Source organism: Melitaea cinxia, chromosome 22, assembly GCF_905220565.1.
Source record: "Melitaea cinxia chromosome 22, ilMelCinx1.1, whole genome shotgun sequence".
Lineage (NCBI taxonomy): Eukaryota > Metazoa > Arthropoda > Insecta > Lepidoptera > Nymphalidae > Melitaea > Melitaea cinxia.
In genome coordinates, this window is record NC_059415.1 from 5,300,187 (window position 1) to 5,324,016 (window position 23,830).

At 31.9% G+C, this 23,830-nt stretch overlaps 1 protein-coding gene and 1 long non-coding RNA gene across 2 annotated transcripts in view; one reads left to right on the top strand and one right to left on the bottom strand.

Moving 5' to 3' along the window:
• Positions 1 to 6,217: 6,217 nt before the first annotated feature.
• On the top strand, positions 6,218 to 19,008 carry LOC123664745. Its single transcript, XR_006744884.1, has 3 exons — positions 6,218 to 6,317; positions 17,562 to 17,564; positions 18,992 to 19,008. It is a non-coding gene; the product is annotated as an uncharacterized LOC123664745 (long non-coding RNA).
• Positions 7,779 to 23,830, bottom strand: part of LOC123664743 (laccase-5-like) — an 80,094-nt gene continuing 64,042 nt past the window's right edge. The window contains exons 8-11 of the mRNA XM_045599235.1: positions 16,406 to 16,517; positions 13,562 to 13,664; positions 9,592 to 9,778; positions 7,779 to 9,224 (exon numbers count right to left, since the gene is read on the bottom strand). Coding sequence (XP_045455191.1) covers positions 8,482 to 9,224; positions 9,592 to 9,778; positions 13,562 to 13,664; positions 16,406 to 16,517 — 1,145 coding nt within the window. The 3' untranslated portion in view covers positions 7,779 to 8,481. The remainder of the gene's footprint in view (positions 9,225 to 9,591; positions 9,779 to 13,561; positions 13,665 to 16,405; positions 16,518 to 23,830) is intronic.

Below are 23,830 nucleotides of genomic sequence, written 5' to 3' on the forward strand. Positions count from 1 at the left end.
TTTCAAGTCTGATGCTATAAGCTGTACTTTAAATCTCTAAGTAAAGTAACGCTGCAGGATTTACTTCTGAATTAAAGGAGAACAGATGCAGTTCAAATAAAGCTCGGAAAACGTTGATAGCGATGACTATGAATATTCATTATAGCAGCAAAACTAACTGAAACTTCACGAGTTCCGGAATTAGTTTAAACACCTACTTAGGTTTGGAAATGTTGTAAATGGTGATATCAACCAACTTTACATTCTTTCGATCACGTGTGATTTTTGCTGGGTTTACTTGAATATGGGTTAATTAAAAAGCTCAAAGAAAGAACTCGTAATCAATACTGAAAATACAAATAAATTATTGTTAGTACACATTCACTGTTATTCGAACTTTAATCATAGTTGCAAAACCGTTAAAGTTAGTACTAAGAAAACCATGCAGTTCACTACCAGTAATTAATTCAAATGATATCAAACTTTATAGTCTTATTTCGAATTTCAATTCAATTCAAAACAATTCTTCGTTTAAAAGGTTTTAGAACATATTCGTCGACGAGTGACAAAAGATAAATGACAACTGACAACTGACTGGACGGTGCGACGGGAAGTTGCATGTGTGCATGTGAAGTGCAATGCGAAATTTAAAACAAACAACGCAGGGCAGCGTATTTGAACGGATTTGGATGATTTGGCAAGTTATTGCAAGAATTTATAAGTTGGTGCAAGATCTGTTTCTTACTTACTCTGGTGGATAAAACATAATGTACACTGCTACGATAACATACCAAAAAAAATGCGTATATAGTGTGTGAAAATTAAGCATTTCAGCGAGAGAATACAATTTAATTTATTACTCTACTGCTACTTTGAGTTGATCTTTATGGACATATATGAATATCAGAAATCCTAAAAAAAATTGTACATGTGTAAAAAGTTACGCAAGAAATTTTGTTTATTTTTACCTGATTAAATGAATTTCATAGAAATGTAAGTCTAATACTAAAAGGTACGAGTATGTAACCTTTCAGTAGTCCGAATTTAAGCTTGCGTTTGGTAGGCTTATTCCAAGTAGATATGCCTTATCAAAGTCATCTAAGCTAAACACTAAGGGTAGGGAATAATTTATTATATAATACTGTTATTTTCGATAAAAAATTTGCTTGTTACATCCTTATTATGTACCTCCTCCTTATTATATCAGCTATGGTGAAAATCTCATCAAAATTGGTCCAGTCGTTTCAGAGATCAGCCGGAACAAACAGACAGACAGATAGACAGAAAAAAATTGTAAAAATGTTATTTTGGTATTAGTACCGTGTTAATCCATTGTATGCATTAATAAAAGCGGTTATTTTAATATTACAAACAGACACTCCAATTTTATTTATTTGTACAGATGTATAGATGAACATTCATAGTACTTAATTTTTTTAAATATATCAATCAATCAATCTGCTGTATGGTTACAGCAGTATAGAACATAGCCACCACCTCTCTTCCCGTGGGTGTCGTAAGAGGCGACTAAGAGATTACACAGTTCCACTACCACCTTAGAACTTAAAAAGCCGACCGATGGCGGGATAACTATCCAACTGCTGGCTTTGAAATACACAGGCCGAAGACGGGCAGCAGCGTCTTCGGTGCGACAAAGCCAGCCCTGCGGTCACTAACCCACTTGCCAAGCCTGCCTAATGTGGTGACTATGGGCAAAACACATGAGTTCACGCCATAATATCTGGCGCGAACTTTAGGAGGCCTATGTCCAGCAGTAGACTGCGATAGGCTGAAGTGATGATATCAATCAATAACTAATCTGACAGCTCAGAGATGACAGATATGAAAACATCAATATAATGTGATTAATGTGATTATAAACACGGTACATCGAAAATATATTTCACATCTCATTGACTCCTATGGTGACAGATGCTCTGGTACATTTTCCTCCTAAAGAATAAAAATAAAAAGGAAAATATGATAATGGGATCAGAAACTAAGTACCATTTGCTGGAAAGTTGAAACTACTCCAACAATATTGATACAAAGTTACTGCTTTAGTTTAATTTTGTGTTATAAATGAGAATGTGTTTAAATTTGACTAACAATCAATGCAAATATAATTTAGCAGACGTTCATTGTACTACACCACTGTTCAAAGTCTATACCCACATGGACTCCACATTGTGGTTGAATTAATTAATAATGTTCCATAATTTTGGGCAACGATTACTACTGAAAGTTCATTTATTTCAATTTTCGACGACAAATACGGCATATTATGGCTTGTGTATAACACTATTTGATTTAAAAAAAAATAGATTATGTTGCTCATTTCAAAGAAATGTTTATGAAAATGCAATGGACGAAAATTTTATAGATTCATACTATGTATGAATTTTACCTGTAATTTTGTGTAAAAATTACCACTCTAAGGGCCTCTTTCAACTGGTTCTGGAGAAAGTATACCTGCACATAAATTACGAATAGACTTAAACAGTGGGAGTTATAATAGCCCATTAGGACCTTTTTTTTAGTGCGGGGGCACCAGAGGGGATTCAGACTCATATTGAATTAAAACCACCACGTGTGTTCCGCCGATGCGCCTATGTGGGGGGGTCGCGGGGACGCTGTAGCATGCTTCCGCAAAAGGCCATTAGGACCTGGCAATTGCAAGTTTTAGATTCACAATTGCAAATAGAAATGTGCTATAAGCGTAGAGGAATTCAATTCTGAAAATATAATAATAAATTGTAAGCTTTTATCCGTTGGATAAAATCATCTGTCAAACAGCGTTAACGGCAAATTGTGAAACAGACTTTAAATGTTTAATGGTGGGTAAATGTTGAGAGTTGTTGTATTTTTAATGGTTGACGTTTAAAGGTTGGAAATGAAAGTTAGTGTATTAGTTTTTTTATTTTATTGTGATCTAATGATCACAATAAAAATGCAATATAAGTAATCTATATTGTATTTTTACACAAACACAGAGAGAGCCTGGTATAGAGACGTAATAATCAGAAAGGTTATCATTATTTATCATTATTTATATTTTTTTAAAGTATTTCAATAAAAACTTATCCGTAATAATAATGCTATAAATGTAAATGTAGGTTTGTTTTTTAAAAAACCGCCGCAGGTAAAAGCTAGCAAACAAAAGAATTGAATACTTTATTTCTTTCATGGTCAATAATTCTAATTATTAATTTACAAGTTGTAAAAGGAAATGTATAATCTCACCCTTTAGTGCTTTTATCTTATTAAACAAGTTTCAAGAGACAACAACAAACTTCAATCTCTTTCGAGACACCAAGAAATACTACTTTCCTAGGACTTAAAAGGTGTTATTAGTTTAAGTAACCAAGCGACTAAGACACGGTATCGCGCTGTCGTTTTTTCTTTAACCTTTGGACTTTATATATTAAAGTTTACTATCAATTTATAATCTGCTTTTTCATATTAACTAGACTTGTCTTACGGTTTCACTTGCGCTAAATTTTGGTACAGAGGTTTCGGTAAAGTGGTAAACGTCGTATCATTTGTTGAAAGTTGTAACGTATTGTGAGGTAAAATTTTTATACCATTTTCCAATTGAGATTGGAGGTTCCGGTTGTCATTATAAGCAACTAGTAATAATAAGAATATTATGGAAAAAGCATAAAGATTTTATAATATTTCTTCAATAAATAAAAAAAACAGTTTGATAAAAAAGAGATAAAAAGAGTATTATACAGTTAAAAAAAGATAAAATAAATAAAAGTGAGTACCTAATGAATTTTATATTTACAGAACAAAAAAATTGTAAATATAAAAGTATCTCTAGATTTATATTTTGCAGTTGTTCGTAGTTTGTGAAAATATATTTTCTATTGATAGTTTATCGTCTCACGATTTTTGGCTTTACCTTTGGGCGCCATCTTTTATGGAAAAGATGAATTACATTAACGGATATATCAACAAAACTCACAAGGGCACCGCCTCTGTCAGAAGTAATATTCTTGGTCCATTGGGCCTAAATTAATAAGATCCCGGGAGGACTACTCTCGGAGAGGAATTGCCCGGGTAAATAGACACAGCTTAGAGGATCGTACCCGGATGGACCTTGTCGTCCATTAGGAAGAACCCGACTGACTAACTAATGACACAACGAACGTTAGAATCAAAACAATGATAACTAATAACATATTCATAAATCTTTGCTTTCTTCGCACTATGCACATTACAATGTGTACAAATTTGAATAGAAATCTGTATTGTCGTTACCTAAATCCTCGGTCAACATAATTATCTGCTACTTTTTTTTCTCAGAAATATAATAACTTCCCAGGAGATTTAAAAACATTGGACATTCGTGCTTCAATTTTTTTTAGCCACATTTTGTACGTAATAGTAAATTTACATTCGAAAAGACTGTAATTTTAGCTGTCATTGTAAGTAAAATATAGGTTAATGTGGTGTTAGGTTGTAGTGGGTTGTAGTCCATTATTGTCCTTTTGAGTCTCTCGAGCGTGCATCGGAAGGCACGTACTACAATCGGCTCCGGTTGTAATCATAAGCACGTAGTAACAACAGACAGTCATGAAAGGTAATTTATTTGTTAATACGCACTTTAACTGCACGATGATTTGGTTTCCAACCCTTTCCTTATACACATTAATTATTTATTGAATCTAATTATAATAATGACATGGGCCTACATAAATTATAAAATTAAAAATACAATTGAAATCTATAACTAACTACTCCTAAATAACACACACAACTGAAGGCTATATTATAGGAGAAGTGATTTTGTATCTTTATTTCTTGTGCTAGAATAGACATTAATATGAAAGTGAGTGAATTTTATTATGATAAGTAATGTCAGAAAAAATAAAGCGAAATATTTCAGTAGGCGTTTCGGATAATTTTAATTATCTTTTGGGTGTTTTATATTTACTTGAGTATAACTTGAATTTAGTTACAAATAGCTACAATTCGTTACTTAAAAAATACCGATCTTTTTTAATTATTTATTTGTAAGCAACTGAAACTAATAAACGCCGATATAAGTAATTGGTCATGTTAAGGCAGTAGTAGCATAACAACACATTATTATGTTTATTTTCATTGTTAATCTGCTAATTATTGTATTTATAGTTAGTTTAGGTATAATATAATTACCGAGAGGTAGGTAGTAGAAGTTGAGGTATAGTTACAATAAATAACGGCAGTAAAACCGAGACAGACTTTTATTAATAAACAAATAGAAAATTGCGAAAATAAACCAATTATTCACATAATGTCATAAAAGTAAATATCTTCAATGCGTACAAAAATAAATATGTTTAAACTAAAATTTAATTGGACTAATCCAATTATAGATCAAATATAAAATCCGGTTTGAGAAGCTTGGACTTGCATTTTATCAATAACAGCTGTTCCGCTGATAATCAATTAGTGTTGTTTATTGAAATAGCAAGGAGTAACGGCAATCGTAGCTTTTATTAAAATTTCGTTCCAGAAGGACGTCATCTTCACTCACAGAACCGTGAAATAATATCTTTTATTTCTACAACTATACAAATAAACGCTTTCTATACTAAATGCATGCAATGATGTAATGCATGATGTATTCACGGTACATATACCAAAATAATGTTTTTTTATAATTTTTGTCTGTCTGTTTGTTCCGAAGCGGCTGGAACAATTTTGACGGGACTTTCACTGGCAGATGATGTAATAAGGAGTAACTTAGGATACTTTATTTTTTAGATTTTTTTATTTTAGTTTATAGCTCTACGAACTAAACAATAACTAGTTTGTTAAATTCCACGCGGACGAAATCGCGGGCACAGTTAGTTTTATTAATATAACAGCTTTCAAAGAAATTGTGTCTTGTGTTGAAGACAGAACTATCATTTCTGGGTATACGTTAAATAAGTAGGTACATGAATTCCTAGGATTTGTTGTCCTCATCGAAAATGACAATTTCATGAAATTTTTTAGCATTTTTACTAAAAAGGTAAAGGCGATATTTTTAGGGCTCGAAGTGGAGAGTAACAGGAAACAACGACGGGGGTAGGCAAGCCGGAATAGTCAACGATGACGATTCACCCATTTTACTGCAAGCGATTTTATTATACAATTAAAATCCACTGATATTTTTTTAAAAGATTCATTTGAATTGTACAATGCATAACTATAGATTATTAATAAATCGAAAAAACGGCTTCATAATAATTGTAGTTGCTCGCAAACGAAAAAACCAACTTCAATTACATCGACAAGTAAAATACAACGTAAGTAGACAAAAAAAAATTAACAAACGCACCAGTCGTCCCTACGATTTTCGAGTCCTCGATATCTCTGAGAATCCATCATCAGATCCTGGTTTTCTTATCATGGTACAACCTTTGGGATATCTTCTTTCCAAAAAAAAAAAGAATTGTCAAAATCGGTTCATAAACGACGAGTAATTTAACCCCGAATATACATAATATTATATATACGGTCGAGTTGAGTAACCTCCTCCTTTATTTAAGTCGGTTGAAACCATATAATTCTTTGCTACATAATCTAATTGTGTGAAAATTATACAATTATATTAGCATTTGCTATGCTAGCAAATTCTAATATATTTGCATAATTTTAACGGAGACAGGGCACAGCAAGAAATTTTCTGCTCAAAATATCGAGCAGCCAACTGTGGTAGTATCTCGACCTTACAGAAGATCACAGCTAAATAATACAGTTTTCAAGCAGTGTTGTGACCAGACCTCCTGGGGGTAAACTGGAGATAGGTTCGCCAAAGCGCTTGCGATGCTTCTGGTGCTACGGTGCCCGCTTAAAGATCAAGTGAACCGGGCGCTTGTTTTTCGACCTAGTTATACTAAAAAAGATAATTTTACCACTAACCAGTTAGGAAATTTTTAATTTAACAAAGTAGAAAAATAATATTTCGTAAAATATAAAACAAATCATTTTAAACGTCTTGCTTTTTATCAATGTTTTGAATAAAAGCTGTATAAAAATAATTTACGTAATTAAAAAGAAACGAACAAAAAACAGAAGAAAACACAGAACAATGGTGAATTTATTCTACACTTGTTCTAAATATATATAATTTATAAAGGTGACGTTTCTCTCAAAAAAATCCTAAGTCATGTAGGAAGCAAAAATGTTAAAATGCGGGACCAAGTCCTTTCAAGTACAAAGGACTCCCCGTAATATATGCCAGATCGACGATAAGCAACAATGCCTATTTTTCTCGCATTTACCCTAAAACACCGTCCATCTTTCAACAATATTTATTACTCCCTTTCTGAGTCTGATTTAGAACCTTCCATTGCTATCTTAATTTCTGAAAATGGTTTTTAACGCTCTTTTCAGATAATTAGGTTTGGTTTCTTTTTCGTAATTTTATTAATCGTAACAACATTCTTTGGCAAATTATGAATGGAGTATTCTCCTAGAAAAGAAAATTGAATTTAAAAGTTATTACATTTTCTCTCAAACAAGACAGGCAGTAGCCGCTCAGATGCGACAAAGCTAGCCCTGCGGTCACCAACCCACCTGCCCAGCGTGATGACTATGGACAACACACATGAGCTCGCGCCATTTTAGGCGCGAAATTGTGGAGGCCTATGTCCAGCAGTGGACTGCGATAGGCTGAAATGATGATAAAGAGATGATGACATTATCTAGTTATAGTTGAAATAAGCGCGTAGTAATAATTATATCTTGGCTATCCAAGTGTTATATTTTGATGGGTCTTCTAAAAATAATAGTCTAGGTCATCAATAAAATAGACAGTATAATGCCGATGTTTTATTTATTGCGTGAAAAATGTAACTTATTTACTTTTACAGCAGTTCTAGTACAACTAGATATCTTAAGGCTAACTTAACTAAGTAATATCACATATCACCAGCGACGTCAAACACAATATTAATTCAGGCAACACCTGAATAAAATGTTCCGAAGTTTTGGCAAGGTCACAGTAAATAGACATATTATGACATATGGTAAATAGTAGGATAAAAATACTAAATATTCCCATTTATTTAAATAAAAACTTATTGAAAATCAAGTGTTATGTGTACTTTATAAAGATACAACATTTTGTTAACAATGGTAACGATTCCATTATCCTTAAAATTGATATAACAAATAATTAATTTGAGTAGCTAGTCAAATAGTCAGCATAGTTAGAAAAGTCTCCATAAACTATGACTTGTCTAAAAACAAACTTGTCAATTGTACTAATTTGACAATAAAATAAATAAATAAGTACTGTCCAATAAATAAATTTATCGAAAAAAAAAATGAATGAAATAAATATACAATAATGCTTAAAAATAAATTAATATAAAACAATTAATGATAAGTACAAATTCGTATTTGAATACTGGGTATTAAATTTCAATAAGAAAAATCTCGATTTAATTTCTTTTTATCAAATTATTTTTTAACATTTCCTAATTCATTGATTCTAAATGTAATTGTACTTATATTATACTACGTTCGAATGCAATGTAACAACCACATGAACCATAAAACAACATATGCAGGTTTTAAAACAGCAGCCGATGATGTTGTATTATTGACATATACAACAGGCCACCAATGCGTTATCGATATAACTTGGCCATCGTTAGCATTAGGCTTAGGTGTTGTTGCATGTTCCAACATGTTATCTGGCATGTAATTACCGCACGTTGGAAAATCACGAGGAATCGGAGGCATATCTTTATCCTCACCTACTTTGAACACCAAAGCCATACCAACTTCTACGTGAAATTCTATATGACAGTGAAACAGCCAATAACCAGGGTTGTCAGCTTTGAATCTTATAACTGTGTAACCGCCGTCTGGTACAGTAACGGTGTCTTTTAAAGGAGCATTTTTAAGATTTCTCTTAAGTAAACCAGCTTCATCGTATGCTTTAACTTGTTCGATAGTCGTTTCATTAGCTAGACGTCTCATTCCTACTACTCTGAAATTATGCCCGTGTAGATGAAATGGGTGATTAGCGTCAAATGTTACGCCTTCATCAACTATAATAACCTCTACTACAGAATTCTTTCTAACAGACAATACGTGAGAACATTCGCAATAGCCTTCTTTGCACGATTCATCAATACTGGATGCGTTGCAGAAGTTGTCTGGCGATGGACGTGCAAGGAGAAGAGGACTTGATGGCATTTTCATACTGATGTGATTTAATTGTGGCGTGTATAGACGATCTAGGGGATCAGGAACTGTAACAAGGTTGTAAATTGTTAGTAAGACACTCTTTCATAATCGTTTTTAATTGTTAAAATAATAAAATTCTCAGTTTTTTTTTTTTTGAAATACTTGAATGTCTCTAGCGCGTATTGCATTAAATTGCATAAGGTAATTCTTTATAATCAATTATTTATATCATCATAAGTATTTTACTAGTATTTAGTCACTTGAGTAATCTTTACTTTTACATTGAGAGGAATCGTTACAGCGTGAAGTAACTGATACAGACCACGATGCCATTTGTGCATATATCTAAGAACTCTCTGATTTACAATGTTTAGAAGTTTACCATCAAGTAGCTTATCAGCATACATTTCAAGTATTAAAAATACTACTCACCTTGATAATATCCATAATAAGGGGATCGGTGAAAGTGTGAATTGTTCTTTGCATAAAAGTCATATGCGACATAAAACTGGTAGTCCGCTATTTCTTTCAAGCTGTCGTCGTAACCTTGAAGCGACTTCATCTCAGCTACGCTTATCGTTTCATCTTCTTCCTCGCCTTTGTTTAATGCGTTCAATTGCTGAAAACAAATTTTATTTACAATTGAAATTGTTTAGAAATAAATTTAAGAATCTGTAATTTTTGATATTATGATTTTTATATTCGGTTTAAGCGAACCGTGGCGCCGTCTATAGTGAGCTCTTTACAGAAACCCGTAACCGACACGGTCAGTCGGAGACGCGGGTTCGAACCCCACTGGAGCGGTCAATTTTTGATATGATATTCAAATATGTTTAGAATTCCTAATGTGTGAGTAATACAAAAATAAAATCGTAGATATTAAATCTGTAATTTTTAAATGGTTTACAGTAGAAATAATCAATGTAAGCTTTATTCTTATGGAGGAAATATTAAAAATGTATCTGTATATACTTATATAGGATATGTTTATACCAATATCAAGATCTATATAATTTAATATAATTTTAAAACCAATTATTTAAAGCTGTTTAAACGTCACTAAATAATGAAATTGTAGAAGTGACGCAATTATTACAATTATCAGTCAGTTAAATAAGTATATATAATATGCTATAAAATAAATCCATAAATTTCTTCATCAATTTTAGTTTCAAAATTTAAAAGCTTACTTTATATTACCTAGACGAATTTAATAAATTTAAAATAAATAAAACTTATTTATTGCTCCTAACCCACTTTGTCGAAGGAATAAAGTTGTAAATTGTAACAGCGTTAGATAGCAATAAATATTTACAAATACCAAACTTTGATTTTATTAATATTATTTACATAATCATATAATAAAGCTTGGAACATAATAAGTACATACGTATTGGTTAAACGTACGTCTTATTCAATATCATTAAATCGTAAAGACTGAACATAAATCCTTATTATTTTATATCGGGTAAGGGAAGTACATCCACTACACAACACATACAAGATATAATCGTGAAAATTTTCTATAAACACGTAATCATACATACAAATGTAAACATGAATATAAATGTATAGTTCAATGTAACTTCAGTACTAAATTCCTCCACGTAAAACAAAAAATTGAAACCTAGTATTTTCGGATACGTTTTTTCTCAAAATCTATAAGTTCATATTCTATTTGTATATAAAACGCGCTAATTTCAGGAGCTACTAATCCGAATTGAAAAATGTAATGTATAGCCCATTTACCGAGGAAGGGTATATAGCCTATTTTTCCTCATATTAACGCGTATGAAACTGTAGAGCATTATTAGTATACAAAAAGCTTTAAATATTTTAATAATGTTTTATTCAATTTTATTTTCTTTGGTCGCTTCAATATCAATAATAACCTAATTAATATTTTTTTCCTTATTAGCTATATTAATATCAAGTTCTTAAAAGTAATAACGCTATTAGTAATCAGGAAATTAAATATTCAAATACGTTATCATGAGCATATTTTTACGAAATAAATGATTTGTAAATTTTTATTAAAAATAAAAATAATGTACTCTTACTATCATATTATGTCATATCATATGCTATCATATCATATCAAGCAGTTGTACTAATGTAATACAAGCGCGTCTTCTCTGCTGCCGAGAACACGATGAATAAAATTTTTAATCTTTATTTGAAAATTAGCAGTATTAGTGTAAAGACATAAAAAGTATAATTATTAAAAAAGCACGCAGGACAAATTAAATATTACCTTGTATGTAATAATGATTCTCAAACAAAAAGAAACCGATTTCAATTCACATCAACAAGTATAGTTCAATACAAGTTATTAGGCATAACTAAAAATTTCACATCAGATCTCTCTCAATCTGAATATCCACTCGACAAGCTTTTGAATTTAAAAAAATCATCAATAGGTTTATCCAGTAAAATGTTATGACGTAACACACATACGAAATGTAATAACACAGCTAAATCGAGAACATCCTCCTTTTTTGAAGTCGATTAATAATGTTAATTAGGAAACAAGACCGTTACAAAGCTAAAATGTGTTGTTTGTTTTAGCATATTTTGTGATCATTTCCTTTCATAGTCCTCGTGAATGGATTTTCAAGCAACATTGCAATTATCTCTTCAACCAAATAATAGCTTAAGGCGCTTTACATTCAAAGGCGACAGCGATAATTGTCACACTTTAAAAAAAAATGATATTCATTCCAGGTTTAAATTTAAACCAGTATTTTATTTCTTTGATTTATTTCCAGACATTAGAAAATAACAATGATAAGACATTACACAATATACTTGTATAATGACTAAGAGTTGTAATAGAATTAATCACAAAATGTCAAAACGTATAAAACTCCTGCAGTAATATATTCATATTTATTCCAGGTTTAAATTTAAACCAGTATTTTATTTGTTTGATTTATTTCCAGACATTAGAAAATAACAATGATAAGACATTACACAATATACTTGTATAATGACTAAGAGTTGAAATAGAATTAATCACAATTTGTCAAAACGTATAAAACTCCTACAGTAATATATTCATTTAATATAATTCTTAAATTTTTATAATATACCTAATTTAGATGAAAAAATTGTTTGGGTGTATACTCTGTGACGTTCTAAGAAGATCGTTTAAGATCGTTATTATATGATTAGTATATTACTATAAAATGGCATAAGCTAAATGAAGCATTCCTGGATTATTTAAGACCAGTAGGTTAGTGTAGTTAAATCAACATTCGTATTCAACATACGATGTGATTGTGCGTTGACATGTTCGTATTCAACATACGATTTGATTGAGCGTTGACATGTGATTTATACATATGTAAGTCATTTATTTAATTAATCATTTTTATTAGTGAAATCATCTAACATTAGTACTTCATATTTTTAATTTCATTTACGTCTATTTCGCCCTCGTTGTTTATTTTGTTAAAAGGCTTCCAAATTAAATAGAATACAGTTCTTACAATTATTTTTCTAAATTAACTTTAATGACATCGTTTAATAGAAATGCAACGTCTCGAATATTATTAATTACAAAGAATCTTATTAAAAATCGCTCACGCTTCCGCTTCCTCTTACGCTGAATCTATGTCCTACCCCATAAGACATGGTTTGGCGGTACGCCAATCTACGAACGGATTAGGTTCAAGAAATTATAACAGTACACTATTTGAAACTAAGTGTCTAACAATGTATTTAGCAACAGATTTATATTTCTCGCCGTCTCATATATAACAACTTTTTGAAATAGAAACAAAAAAAAAATACTAATATTTACAACATCCAACACATACAACAAAATAATATATATTATGTTTGTTGTTAGTTACTTTTTGTTCACTAACACCTACTTCGGTACTATTTCAAGATTTTATATTATTTTGAAGATAAGAAATCTATATATAAATAATAATGAATGTTGTTAAGCGCATAACTCGAGAATGGCTCGACTAATTCGGCTAATTTATTTTTTGTTTCTTAAGGCCTACGGAAGGTTTTAATATTATATGAAAAAAGTGATCACTCGGAAAACGTTACATTTAATAAATTTTTACTATTAACGTTTGACAGAACAAAGTACGTCCGGGCAGCTAGTGAGTAAATTAATAAAACATTCTGTTGATATGTTAAACAAGTGCTTTCAATTTTAACTAACTGTAAATAAGTGACAGAAACATTTTATTGCATATTTGTAAATTGTAAAACAAAGTAATAAATATAAGTGTGTTAAGTGTACTAATGTGTGTGACAATGTATAACATGCAATAGTTAATGTGATAATTATATCAAATATTTTATTGTTCCAACTGTGTATTATTATACAAAAACATAATTATGATAATTGTTGTTATACATAAGTAAATAATTAACTTACAAGTCCTTCGTTATGAAGCTCCTCCCATGTAGGGTCGCCGGTTGGCTCAGACTCGATCGCGCCTTCATAATGCAGCACAGCTACTTGCTTGGCTTTTGTGAATCTGTATATGAAGTATACATTATTATATATGGACTGGTATAAGTCTTACACTCTCCGGCCCCCACTAGCATTACCTCTTTTCTCGCTTGTCCGTAAACATCTAAATACACAAACACAAACACCCAGACCACTGCAAACACATGCATGGCCTATACTAAAGTGTGCTATATGGGGGGATCAAACCCGCGACCGTTGACGCATCACTGTTGCTGTGTTCACTAAGCCAATATCCTCGACTAAATTATAGAAATTGCTTCACACAGCTGGCCCCATATGGTACAGAACGTTTGAAAAAATCGTATACTTTTTTTGTAATAATAGATTCGTAAACCATAAGATCCTGTATCGTGCCCTAACATAAACAGTTTTCATGAGCAGGTACCAAACAAGTGAACACTAGTGCAAGAATGTAAGAATAAGAGATTTATCTATTTACCAGCCGAACCAACATACATTGTCCTGTAATTTATTTATTTATTTATCCCATCATACATACTACGTAACACGTACATACGTAATGGAAAACGTTAAACGCGTGTTGAAATCAACCTTACGTGTTCTCAAATTATATGAAATTTTGGCGTAGTTTTCTGAATTTTTAATCCATAAGAACATTCTACAAAGCCTTAAAAAAGTTAAGAAACAAATTCGGCTAAAATTAAAGCTATTTCGTGTTTTCAGGCTAGCCATACATTAAGCGATTCATTTTATTTATATAGTCAGTCACTTCAGCCTATTGCAGTCCACTGCTGGACATAGGCCTCCCCAAGTTTGCGCCAGACATTCCGGTCTTCCGCAATCCTCATCCAGCCTACACCGGCAATCTTACGTAGATCGTCGGTCCAACGGGCCGGAGGACGTCCCAAACTGTGTTTGCCAAGACGCAATTAGAAACTATATTTTATACTCGTATAAATCAATTATTTATTAGGAAGACAAATAAAATTGAAGTGGAACTTTTATACAAGTATTTTTAAATTAAAACTCTAATATATTTCAGCTTGTAATAGTACTTAAATATAAAGAATTACGAAATTCAGAACAAAGGAAAACGCGAAACAATTTCTGTAGCTCGGTTATGAAAAAAAAAATGAAATTTTTTCACTATCTTTAATGACGCTTACCAACAATGGCGCCGACAAAAACAGTTACAGACTTCTTTTAACTGTCTTAACGAATACAACTGTAGTACGAGCTGTCTGTATGTATTTTTAGTTTTCACTAGCCGACCCGGTGAACTTTGTACTTCGATTTTTGGTGTGATTTAATTGACTTTACATTTTCATTTCTAAAAATCTTATCCTGACAACAGCGAGTACAAAAAGTATGTATATATACTAGCTGGCCCCGCAAACGTTGTTTTGCCATATATGTTATTAACCCCCTTAACCCCCCCCCCTCTCCCTATAACTTAGGGGTATGAAAAATAGTTGTTAGCCGATTCTCAGACCTACCCGATATGCACACAAAATTACATAAAAATTGGTCCAGCCGTTTTGGAGGAGTATGGTAACTAACATTAAAGTAAACTAGCATTGTGACACAAGAATTTTATAAATAAGATATTATTTATACAGTATCAATAATTTATAATGTAAATAAAAATGGATTACCAAAATTTATGTATGCGTATAACTTCCAAAAGATTGCACAAAGGTGGATAGTTCTTTTTTTTTTATTGTTGCCAGGACAAGGTAGAAAAGAACAATGTTTTCACGAATGAAATAATATGGCCACTAGGTTAGCTAGAATGTTTATTTTATCACAGAACAATAATTAGGTTTATATAGTACACAAAGTTTTGTCGTAAGCCAGAATTTCAGGCAGACTAATTACGACTAGGTCAGCAAAGGGTAGTCAGGGGGCAGAGATCAACTGCCGGAAGATGCTTATCGAATACTAATGGTGTTGCAAGAGCTTATAATTACTTTATAAGAGAGTTTAGAGTGGAAATATGTATATTAAATAACGAAGACAATGGATTTGCGCAGTCGTTAGGTGTCCAATCTCGCTTGTGCCAAATATATAAAGGCCATCATTTTATACCTGAGCGTTTGTGTAAGTGCAGTAAAGAGTGTTTTTTTAATAGAGTAACTGCGGACTATCTCACCGTTTCTCCTCTACGCTTCAGCCTGTAATATCCTACTACTGGGCATAGGCCTCTTTCCCCATGTAGGAGAAGGATCAGAGCTTAATCCACCATGCTGCTCCAATGCGGGTTGGCGGATATATTCCCTACTATGAGTAACGATCGCTATCAGGTGTACATGATAACAACTGGGACCGACGGCTTAACGTGTTCTCCGAGGCACAGTGGGGAGACCCACAAGGACTGCACAAACACCCAGACCACGGCAAACACCTGTATGTCCAATACAAATGTTTGTCATGTGCGAGGATCGAACCCGCAACCGCCAGCGCAACAGGTATAATCCATGGCTCTCCTCTACAGAATTCAAATTCCGTATTGATGTTAATTTCATTTAAACTATGATTAATTCAAACATAATTATATTTTTACAACAAATATAATTTTAATTTTTAAAATTCCGATTCATATGTATTTTTGAAGCGTAATTGAATAAAGTAATTTTGATTTTGCTGTTATATAACGCTTTTCTAGATACTCGATTGATTTACATCTCACTGGAATTTATTGAGAGTAATGAATCAATTAACATATTTTAAATCTTTACTGACGAAAATGGTAAAATTAAACCATTCAACCAAAAAAATAATCACCTTTCATCGCAGTCCATAAGTCCCCTGAAGCGTATCCAATAATTGTCTATCTCGTTGTTTGCCTCCAATATAAAATCGTACCTTTCCCCCGCATATGTCACGAGGGATGTTGCTGAAACAAACAATATACAGGTTTGCTATACACATCCATGAAACGTTTCTAGTATTACACCGAAAATGTTTCAGATATAAAAAGATATTCAGTACCATTTCATACATAAAACATTCAATATTGTCTGATAAAAATTAAAATTAAATATGCAATAAATATTATTTTAATAACATTATTAATTGTTTTTAAAATAAAATGGTAACTGTTTACTTTATTCATATTTGAGTCGATTTTAAAATACATGGAAAAACATTTTAAAAATACAATACGAATGTATTTTTAAAATAATTTATAATATTATTTTTAAGTAATAATTGAAAACAAAATCCTTTGAATGGACAAAATCAAAATCAGATTACTGTAAAGAAATAGGACTTTCTCGATCTTTGAATTTTCAAAGAAAAACCTCAATCCGATATAGAAGGGCCAAATGAAGGAGTTTTTGTGATTGCTGATTCGTTTCTGTGGATTTCATTTATGAGGCTTGTTGACTATTGGATAAATACAGCAGTATAGCATCTTATAGCAGACGAACAAAGTTATTTTAACTTGGATTTAAATTACTACAAAGTTATATACTGCAATATAATTCCATCATCAGTTATTTTCGTGTTTTACGCGCCTTTCTTAAGGATTTACATCAACTTATCAATTTGAACATGGCGTTCTTTCTAATTTACTACGATTTAATTGATCAAGGGGATTGCCTATGCTGAGTGACAACAATGAGTCACTATTTTCTTCACATGAACTATAGTTTGGTTTCATTGGCGCTAAATGAATGCTTTAATACGATTAAAAGAATATGTAACAAAATATCTGCCCTGAAATTAATTTAGTAAATCTTTATATACTAAAATATTTTTCTTCAATTCATTACACGCTCTGACGGTATCTTATTATATTATACTATTAAATTAAACGAGCAATTCTTGTATATATATATATATATATATATATATATATATATATATATATATATATATATATATAATCTGGATCTCGGAAACGGCTCCAACGATTTTCATAAAATTTAGTATATAGGGGGTTTCGGGGGAGATAAATCTATCTAGCTAGGATTCATTTTCAGGAAATGTCGTTTTATCCCTGTTTTTAGGGAGTGAAAAAAATATCGTTAGAATGCGAAAGTAAATTTCGCATTTGTCAAGTTAGTTGCAATAGCTCGGTGGGAAATCGGTCGGTCGGGACCAACTGAGAAGATCATGGTTCAAATCCCCATGTCCCTGGTCAATTATTTTTTCTTTTTCTAATTGCACTGGTTATTTTTTATTTAAATAGGCTGTTCCTACTTTTTTATTTATTATGTCGGTAAAATCGAAAAATATTATTCATATTTTATCATTATTATTTTTTAATTATTTTTTTATTTTTGATTTTTTATGTTTATTTATATTATTGTCGGTAAAAAATATATAATTCGTATTTAAATGTGATTTTCAGAAAAAAAAAAACAGTTTTTGAGACGCAATTACTCTCAATCTTGTAATTGTGTTTGACACGCGTTGCGGCAACGGTTACGCCATGGATTGTACCTGTTGCGTTGGCGGTTGCGGGTTCGATCCCAGCACGTGATAAACATTTGTATTAGCCATACAGGTGTTTGCCGTGGTCTGGGTGTTTGTGCAGTCCTTGTGGGTCTCCCCACCGTGACTCGGAGAGCACGTTAAGCCGTCGGTCCCGGTTGTTATCTTGTACACCTGATAGCGATCATTACTCGCTTAATATCCGCCAACCCGCATTGGAGCAGCATTGGATATTACAGACTAAAGCGTTGTAATTGTGTATTTTGTATCAATTTTTAATTTATCGTTATTTTTCATTTTTATTTTGCGTTAATTCATTATTAATAATTGTGTTTGCAGGCAAACGAAAAAAAAATCGACTTCAATTACATCGACAAGTAATACAATGTAGGTACACGAAAAAATAGTCAAGAAATCATCATTACAGCCTATACAGTCCACTGCTGAACATAGGCCTCCACAAATTTACGCCAAAAATAACGTGAACTCATGTGTTTTGCCCATAGTCACCACGCTGGGCAGGCGGGTTGGTGACCGCAGTACTGGCTTTGTCGCACCGAAGACGCTGCTGCCCGTCTTCGGCCTGTGTATTTCAAAGCCAGTAGTTGGATGGTTATCCCGCCATCGGTCGGCTTCTTAAGTTCCAAGGTGTTTGTGGAACCTTGTTATCCCTTAGTCGCCTCTTACGACACCCACGGGAAGAGAGGGGGTGGCTAAATTCTTTAGTGCCGTAGCCACACAGCACAAGCACAGCAGTCAAGAAATACGCATTATCAAAGATTACTCCAAAAGTTGTAATCAGATCTCAATGAAATATGACCACATGATAAACATCGGCATTCGATTAAGTTAAAAATCATCAAAATCAGTACACCCAGTAGTATGTTAAGTATTATGTAGTTAATGTAAAGTTATGCGGATTTTCGAGAGTTTCCCTCGATTTCTCTAGGATTCCATCATCAGATCCTGGTTTCCTTATCATGCTACCACACCAGGGATATCTCCTTTCCACCAAAAAAAGAATTATCAAAATCTTTTCATAAACGACGAAGTTATCCCCGAACATAAATTAAAATATATATATACTAGCGACCCGCTCCGGCTTCGCACGGGTATAAAATATAATTATAGCCTATGTCATTCACTGAAAAATGATTAAAATCGATCCAGTAGTTTTGATTTATTCATTACTGCCCGTGGCCCGCACGCGTTAACTTTAGAGTAAAAGCCGGCCGGAACTGTCGCAAACGCTACGTATCGCAATTTTTAAATCTATAATATCTTCAAAAATATTCATTTAAATCATATGCTATAAAGGGCTATATTAAATCAAAAATGTATTTAAGGTATTTAATTAGATAAGGATTAATGCTGTATTGGTTAAAATCACTTTGAAAATTAGCCATTATTTATCGTAAAAAGTAAATGACAAAAAAATGTTATTGTGGGATATCCATAAGAGGTAGACATATACTATAGCGGAGTTTTCTGTAGAACTTTTCAATGTGTATAATACTTAGTACATTATTTTGATAAATCTCGTAGGGTTCAGGCTGCGTTTGCAATGTAAGCGAAAAAAATGTAATTATTTACGACATCACATAAGAAACCTCAAAAATAACAGTATTTCTCCACTATTTAATGGATGTTATTATACATATAAACCTTCCTCTTCAATCACTGTATCTACTAAAAAACCTCATCAAAATCCATTGCGTAGGTTTAAAGATTTAAGCATATATAGGGACATAGGAACAGAGAAAGCGACTTTGTTTTATACTATGTAGTGATAGTGATATATATATATATATATATATATATCGCACCTTCGGTGCAACAAAGTCAAAACAGCTCATTTCTTAATTTTACAGGAGAGGATTTTCAATTTTTTTTTTTCGTTTTTACTTCCTCATTTCTGGATTACTATTTACAGTAGGTTTGAAAATTATCAAAAAGTCCTAATAAAAGACATAACAAAAAAAGTGTCCTGAATTGTGACTTTGTTGCACCGAAGGTGCGATATATATGTATTGAGTTTCCTTCAGCCAAATTGAGTAACCTCCTCCTTTTTTGAAGTCGGTTAAAAAAGACTTCATCCAAACCGGCAGCGAATCATTTTAACTCTCTCTTCTACTACTAATCCTTCACGATTTACTAAAAATACCGAGCTGGGCTCGGTCACCCAGGTACTTGAAATAAACTGACATAATCGAGTTTTATATATAAACAAAGAAAAAATTAAAAAGCTCAAGAAAAGTGAAAATCAGACGTGTACGTCAATTTTGGGCACCTACTACCTACATAATACCATCCATCCCCTCTTTAAACGGATTTCAATAATCCAGTATTCTGGCCCCTAAAATTTTATAATCTGGAAAACCTTAGTCAAACCGCTTTACTCAAAGTCGTCTTGGATATGTTGGTGTATACTATCGTCATAAAATTTATAAGATAGCAAGAAAATGCATGGAAAACATGTTTATCGAAATTTAAGTGTCTGTAAGGATATCTGAGCGTGCTATCATCTCGTAAGGAGCACCGAGTGTATATTTAGAATATTCTAGATAAAATATGTCGGCTTGTGATATTACTAGCCGAATATCATGTACATAAGCAGATACGTTCAGAATTACGTTTTAATGGACTTTGATAAAGAAACTGTGATGGAGGGGGCTGCTATTTTGCTTAAGAATTTTTTTAAAGCTGATTAATAAATCGTTGTGTAAAGGTAAAAGATTTATAGTGAAGGGTTACGTTTGACTAAAGGGGAGTAATCCTCTTTATTTTATACTTATTATTTTCTTAGCGTTTGTGGCTTTTATGATGCGAATTAACGTTTTTTTATGTATCAAATATTATGACAGTAAGTCATGATATTCTACATTTACGTTCTACCACAGCTATATCAATATACGTATACAGCTGTAATATATTCGGAAATATTAGCAACATATGGAAAACATGATTGATGGAAATTTCGTAGGCTGTATATCAAAAGCACAAAACAAATTTACACTGACCTAACTTGATACATTTTCCTTAAACGAGCTATTTTAAAATCAATCAGACTTATATATTTATAAAAGTAACTTATAGCATTAAATAGTACCGCTTGCAATAAAGGATATACCTTATAAAAGCCTCATTCGCTTACTCGACATTTGACTGGTAGGGAAACGATTGTCTTTTAGATTATACCTGAAAAGCTATGTTTGTCTATGTATACATTATTTTGTTATAGCTATTGTATATTTATTTACGTTTTATATGAGAAATTCAGTATCGAGTTTCTTGGTTTGGTTACTTTTTCTCTATTTTTTTCTCATTATAGGGAATATATCCGCCAACCCGCATTGGAGCAGCGTGGTGGATTAAGTTCTGATCTTTCTCCGACATGGGGAAAGAGGCCTATATAGAGCAGTGGGATATTACAGTCTGAAGCATATCTCTATTTGTTTCTCTTATAAAACTACGAGGTTCGATTTTTGAATTGTTCAAGTTACAGCATACCCTAAATTGTATTGCTATTATGTACAGAATTTATCAAAAAGCATATTTTTATTTTTATGATAAATAAAGTATCTTTAACCATAACCACTCTACCGGAGCGTTTAAAATATTTTACACTGAAATAACAATGTCGTAATAATCACCTATAAAAAAGCACGTAACTAAAACAAATATTTGTGAAAATCTTCCACGTAATGACGTTATTATACGGTGATGTTTGTTAATAATTAAAATTTCGAAAGTAAAATCAGAAGCGATGTACGAAAATCAACAATATTGACCTTAATACTTCATTACGCGCTTTCGCACGTAGCTCCGTTTGACTTGTCTATTTATAAAAAAAAATTAAATGGGTACCTTTATTTTATTATGTTTTTACCAGGAAGAATATATATAAGAATAAGTGGTTCCGATATAGAACAATCAAATATTTTTTCATCTGAGTTTAGTTATATTTGACAAATTAACTTGAAAACAAAATTATTAGTTACTTACAAATTTGATCTGCTTGGAATATATAATTAAGTATAGAGATTATACCTCTAAGACTACTATTACCTTCAGGTTTAAGCCTGCCGGTGTATTTATAACGTCTTCTGTATCTACGAGCTCTAGACTGTGCTATTTATATTTCACGAACATCAAATAGAAATTACTAAAACTGTAAAGGTAAATTTTGGTAATTCAAGCTAAGACGTCTTTAACATAACATGACAAAATAATCAAATCTCAAAGCGCTACAACGCTTTACGTACTATAATCTATATTACAAAGAGAGAGAGTGAATTTTATAAGTTTTTTTTTTTTTTGTTCAAATACACAATGTGTATGACAATTTGAAAGTTAATCTGCCTGTATGTACATTTGTAATTTGACGATACGTTGCCTTATAATTATAAAGTTAAGAACTTGATACCAGTTTTTTAGTAACCACTTTATTTATAAATACTTTTTTATAGATATACATATAAAAATACATATATTACTAACAGACTCTGGAGAGACATTGAACCGACAAAACCCTGATTATAATAACCCATGATTAAAATTAAGCTAAGTTATAGGTACAGACGAACCGATGAGCGGATGCTATGCAAAAAAGGAGAAAAGCTTCGTCCCGATCAAAGTTCCATTGTAACTGAAGTCTAATGAAACTGTCGAGTTCACAAATTGATGCTTTTAAAACTTCGAACACCCCTTTTAAGCTTTATCGTTACATTTTCGAATCATTACGGATAACCGGCTAATGTAACCCAATTATAACTGGCTTAATTAATGATGTCGGAGCACAACGACAGAATCTGCTTACAACTTTTGACCGGGGTCGAATTAATAAATTTTCTATAATAAAATCATTTATCTCGAAGCTGTTTTAATATTAAGGACCTTTTTCAAGTTGCGTGTTAAAATCCTCTTAATAGTAGTAGTTGAGACGTGGCTGAGGCGTTATTTGAGATGATATAATAAACGCATCTTGAATATAATTACTGTGAAATTTGTAACTACATTTAAGTACAAATATTAACATTTTTGAATATCATATCAAAAATCGACCGTTCCAGCGGGGATCGAACTTGCATCTCCGACTTACCGTTTGCTTTAGCCAATTAAGCTATGGAACGATGTACCCGCTAGATCGAAATTTTTGATATGATGATTTTATATTCGGCTTAAGCGAACCGTGGCGCCGTCTATAGTGAGTTCTTTACAGAAACCGTAACTATCCAAAGTTTCATATTACAATGAAAATCTTTGACAGGACACGACACCATGCTATTTTTAATTTGTACGATTTTATTTTTGTGTTACCCACACATTAATAATTCTAAGCATTTTTGAATATCATATCAATTTTGAATTTATATAGTTAGAAACATGAAGATTTATTTTTAAGTTATGATTGACCACGAGCCAAATTCTACTTTTAAAGAGGTGAAATTAATGTTGACAATCCGTAGTATACACGTACGTCTAAAAATCTGTCATTTCTGGAATTATTTAAGCATTAGGCTATCCTCAGGCTTTTGATCATTAACACAAAAGTACGTAACGAAATTTGACATTTTGTATATCATTGCGTCATTTTAAAATTTATTAATTATATTGAATACAATACTTATACTATCAAGTAATAGATAAATTCTAAAAAAAAAGAAAAATAGATATATTAAAAATAAGTTGATTAATTGTTTTGATATCAAAATTCCTCTTTATTTTTCAACGGCACATTTTTTCCTTTGATATATGTAAAAACATTTA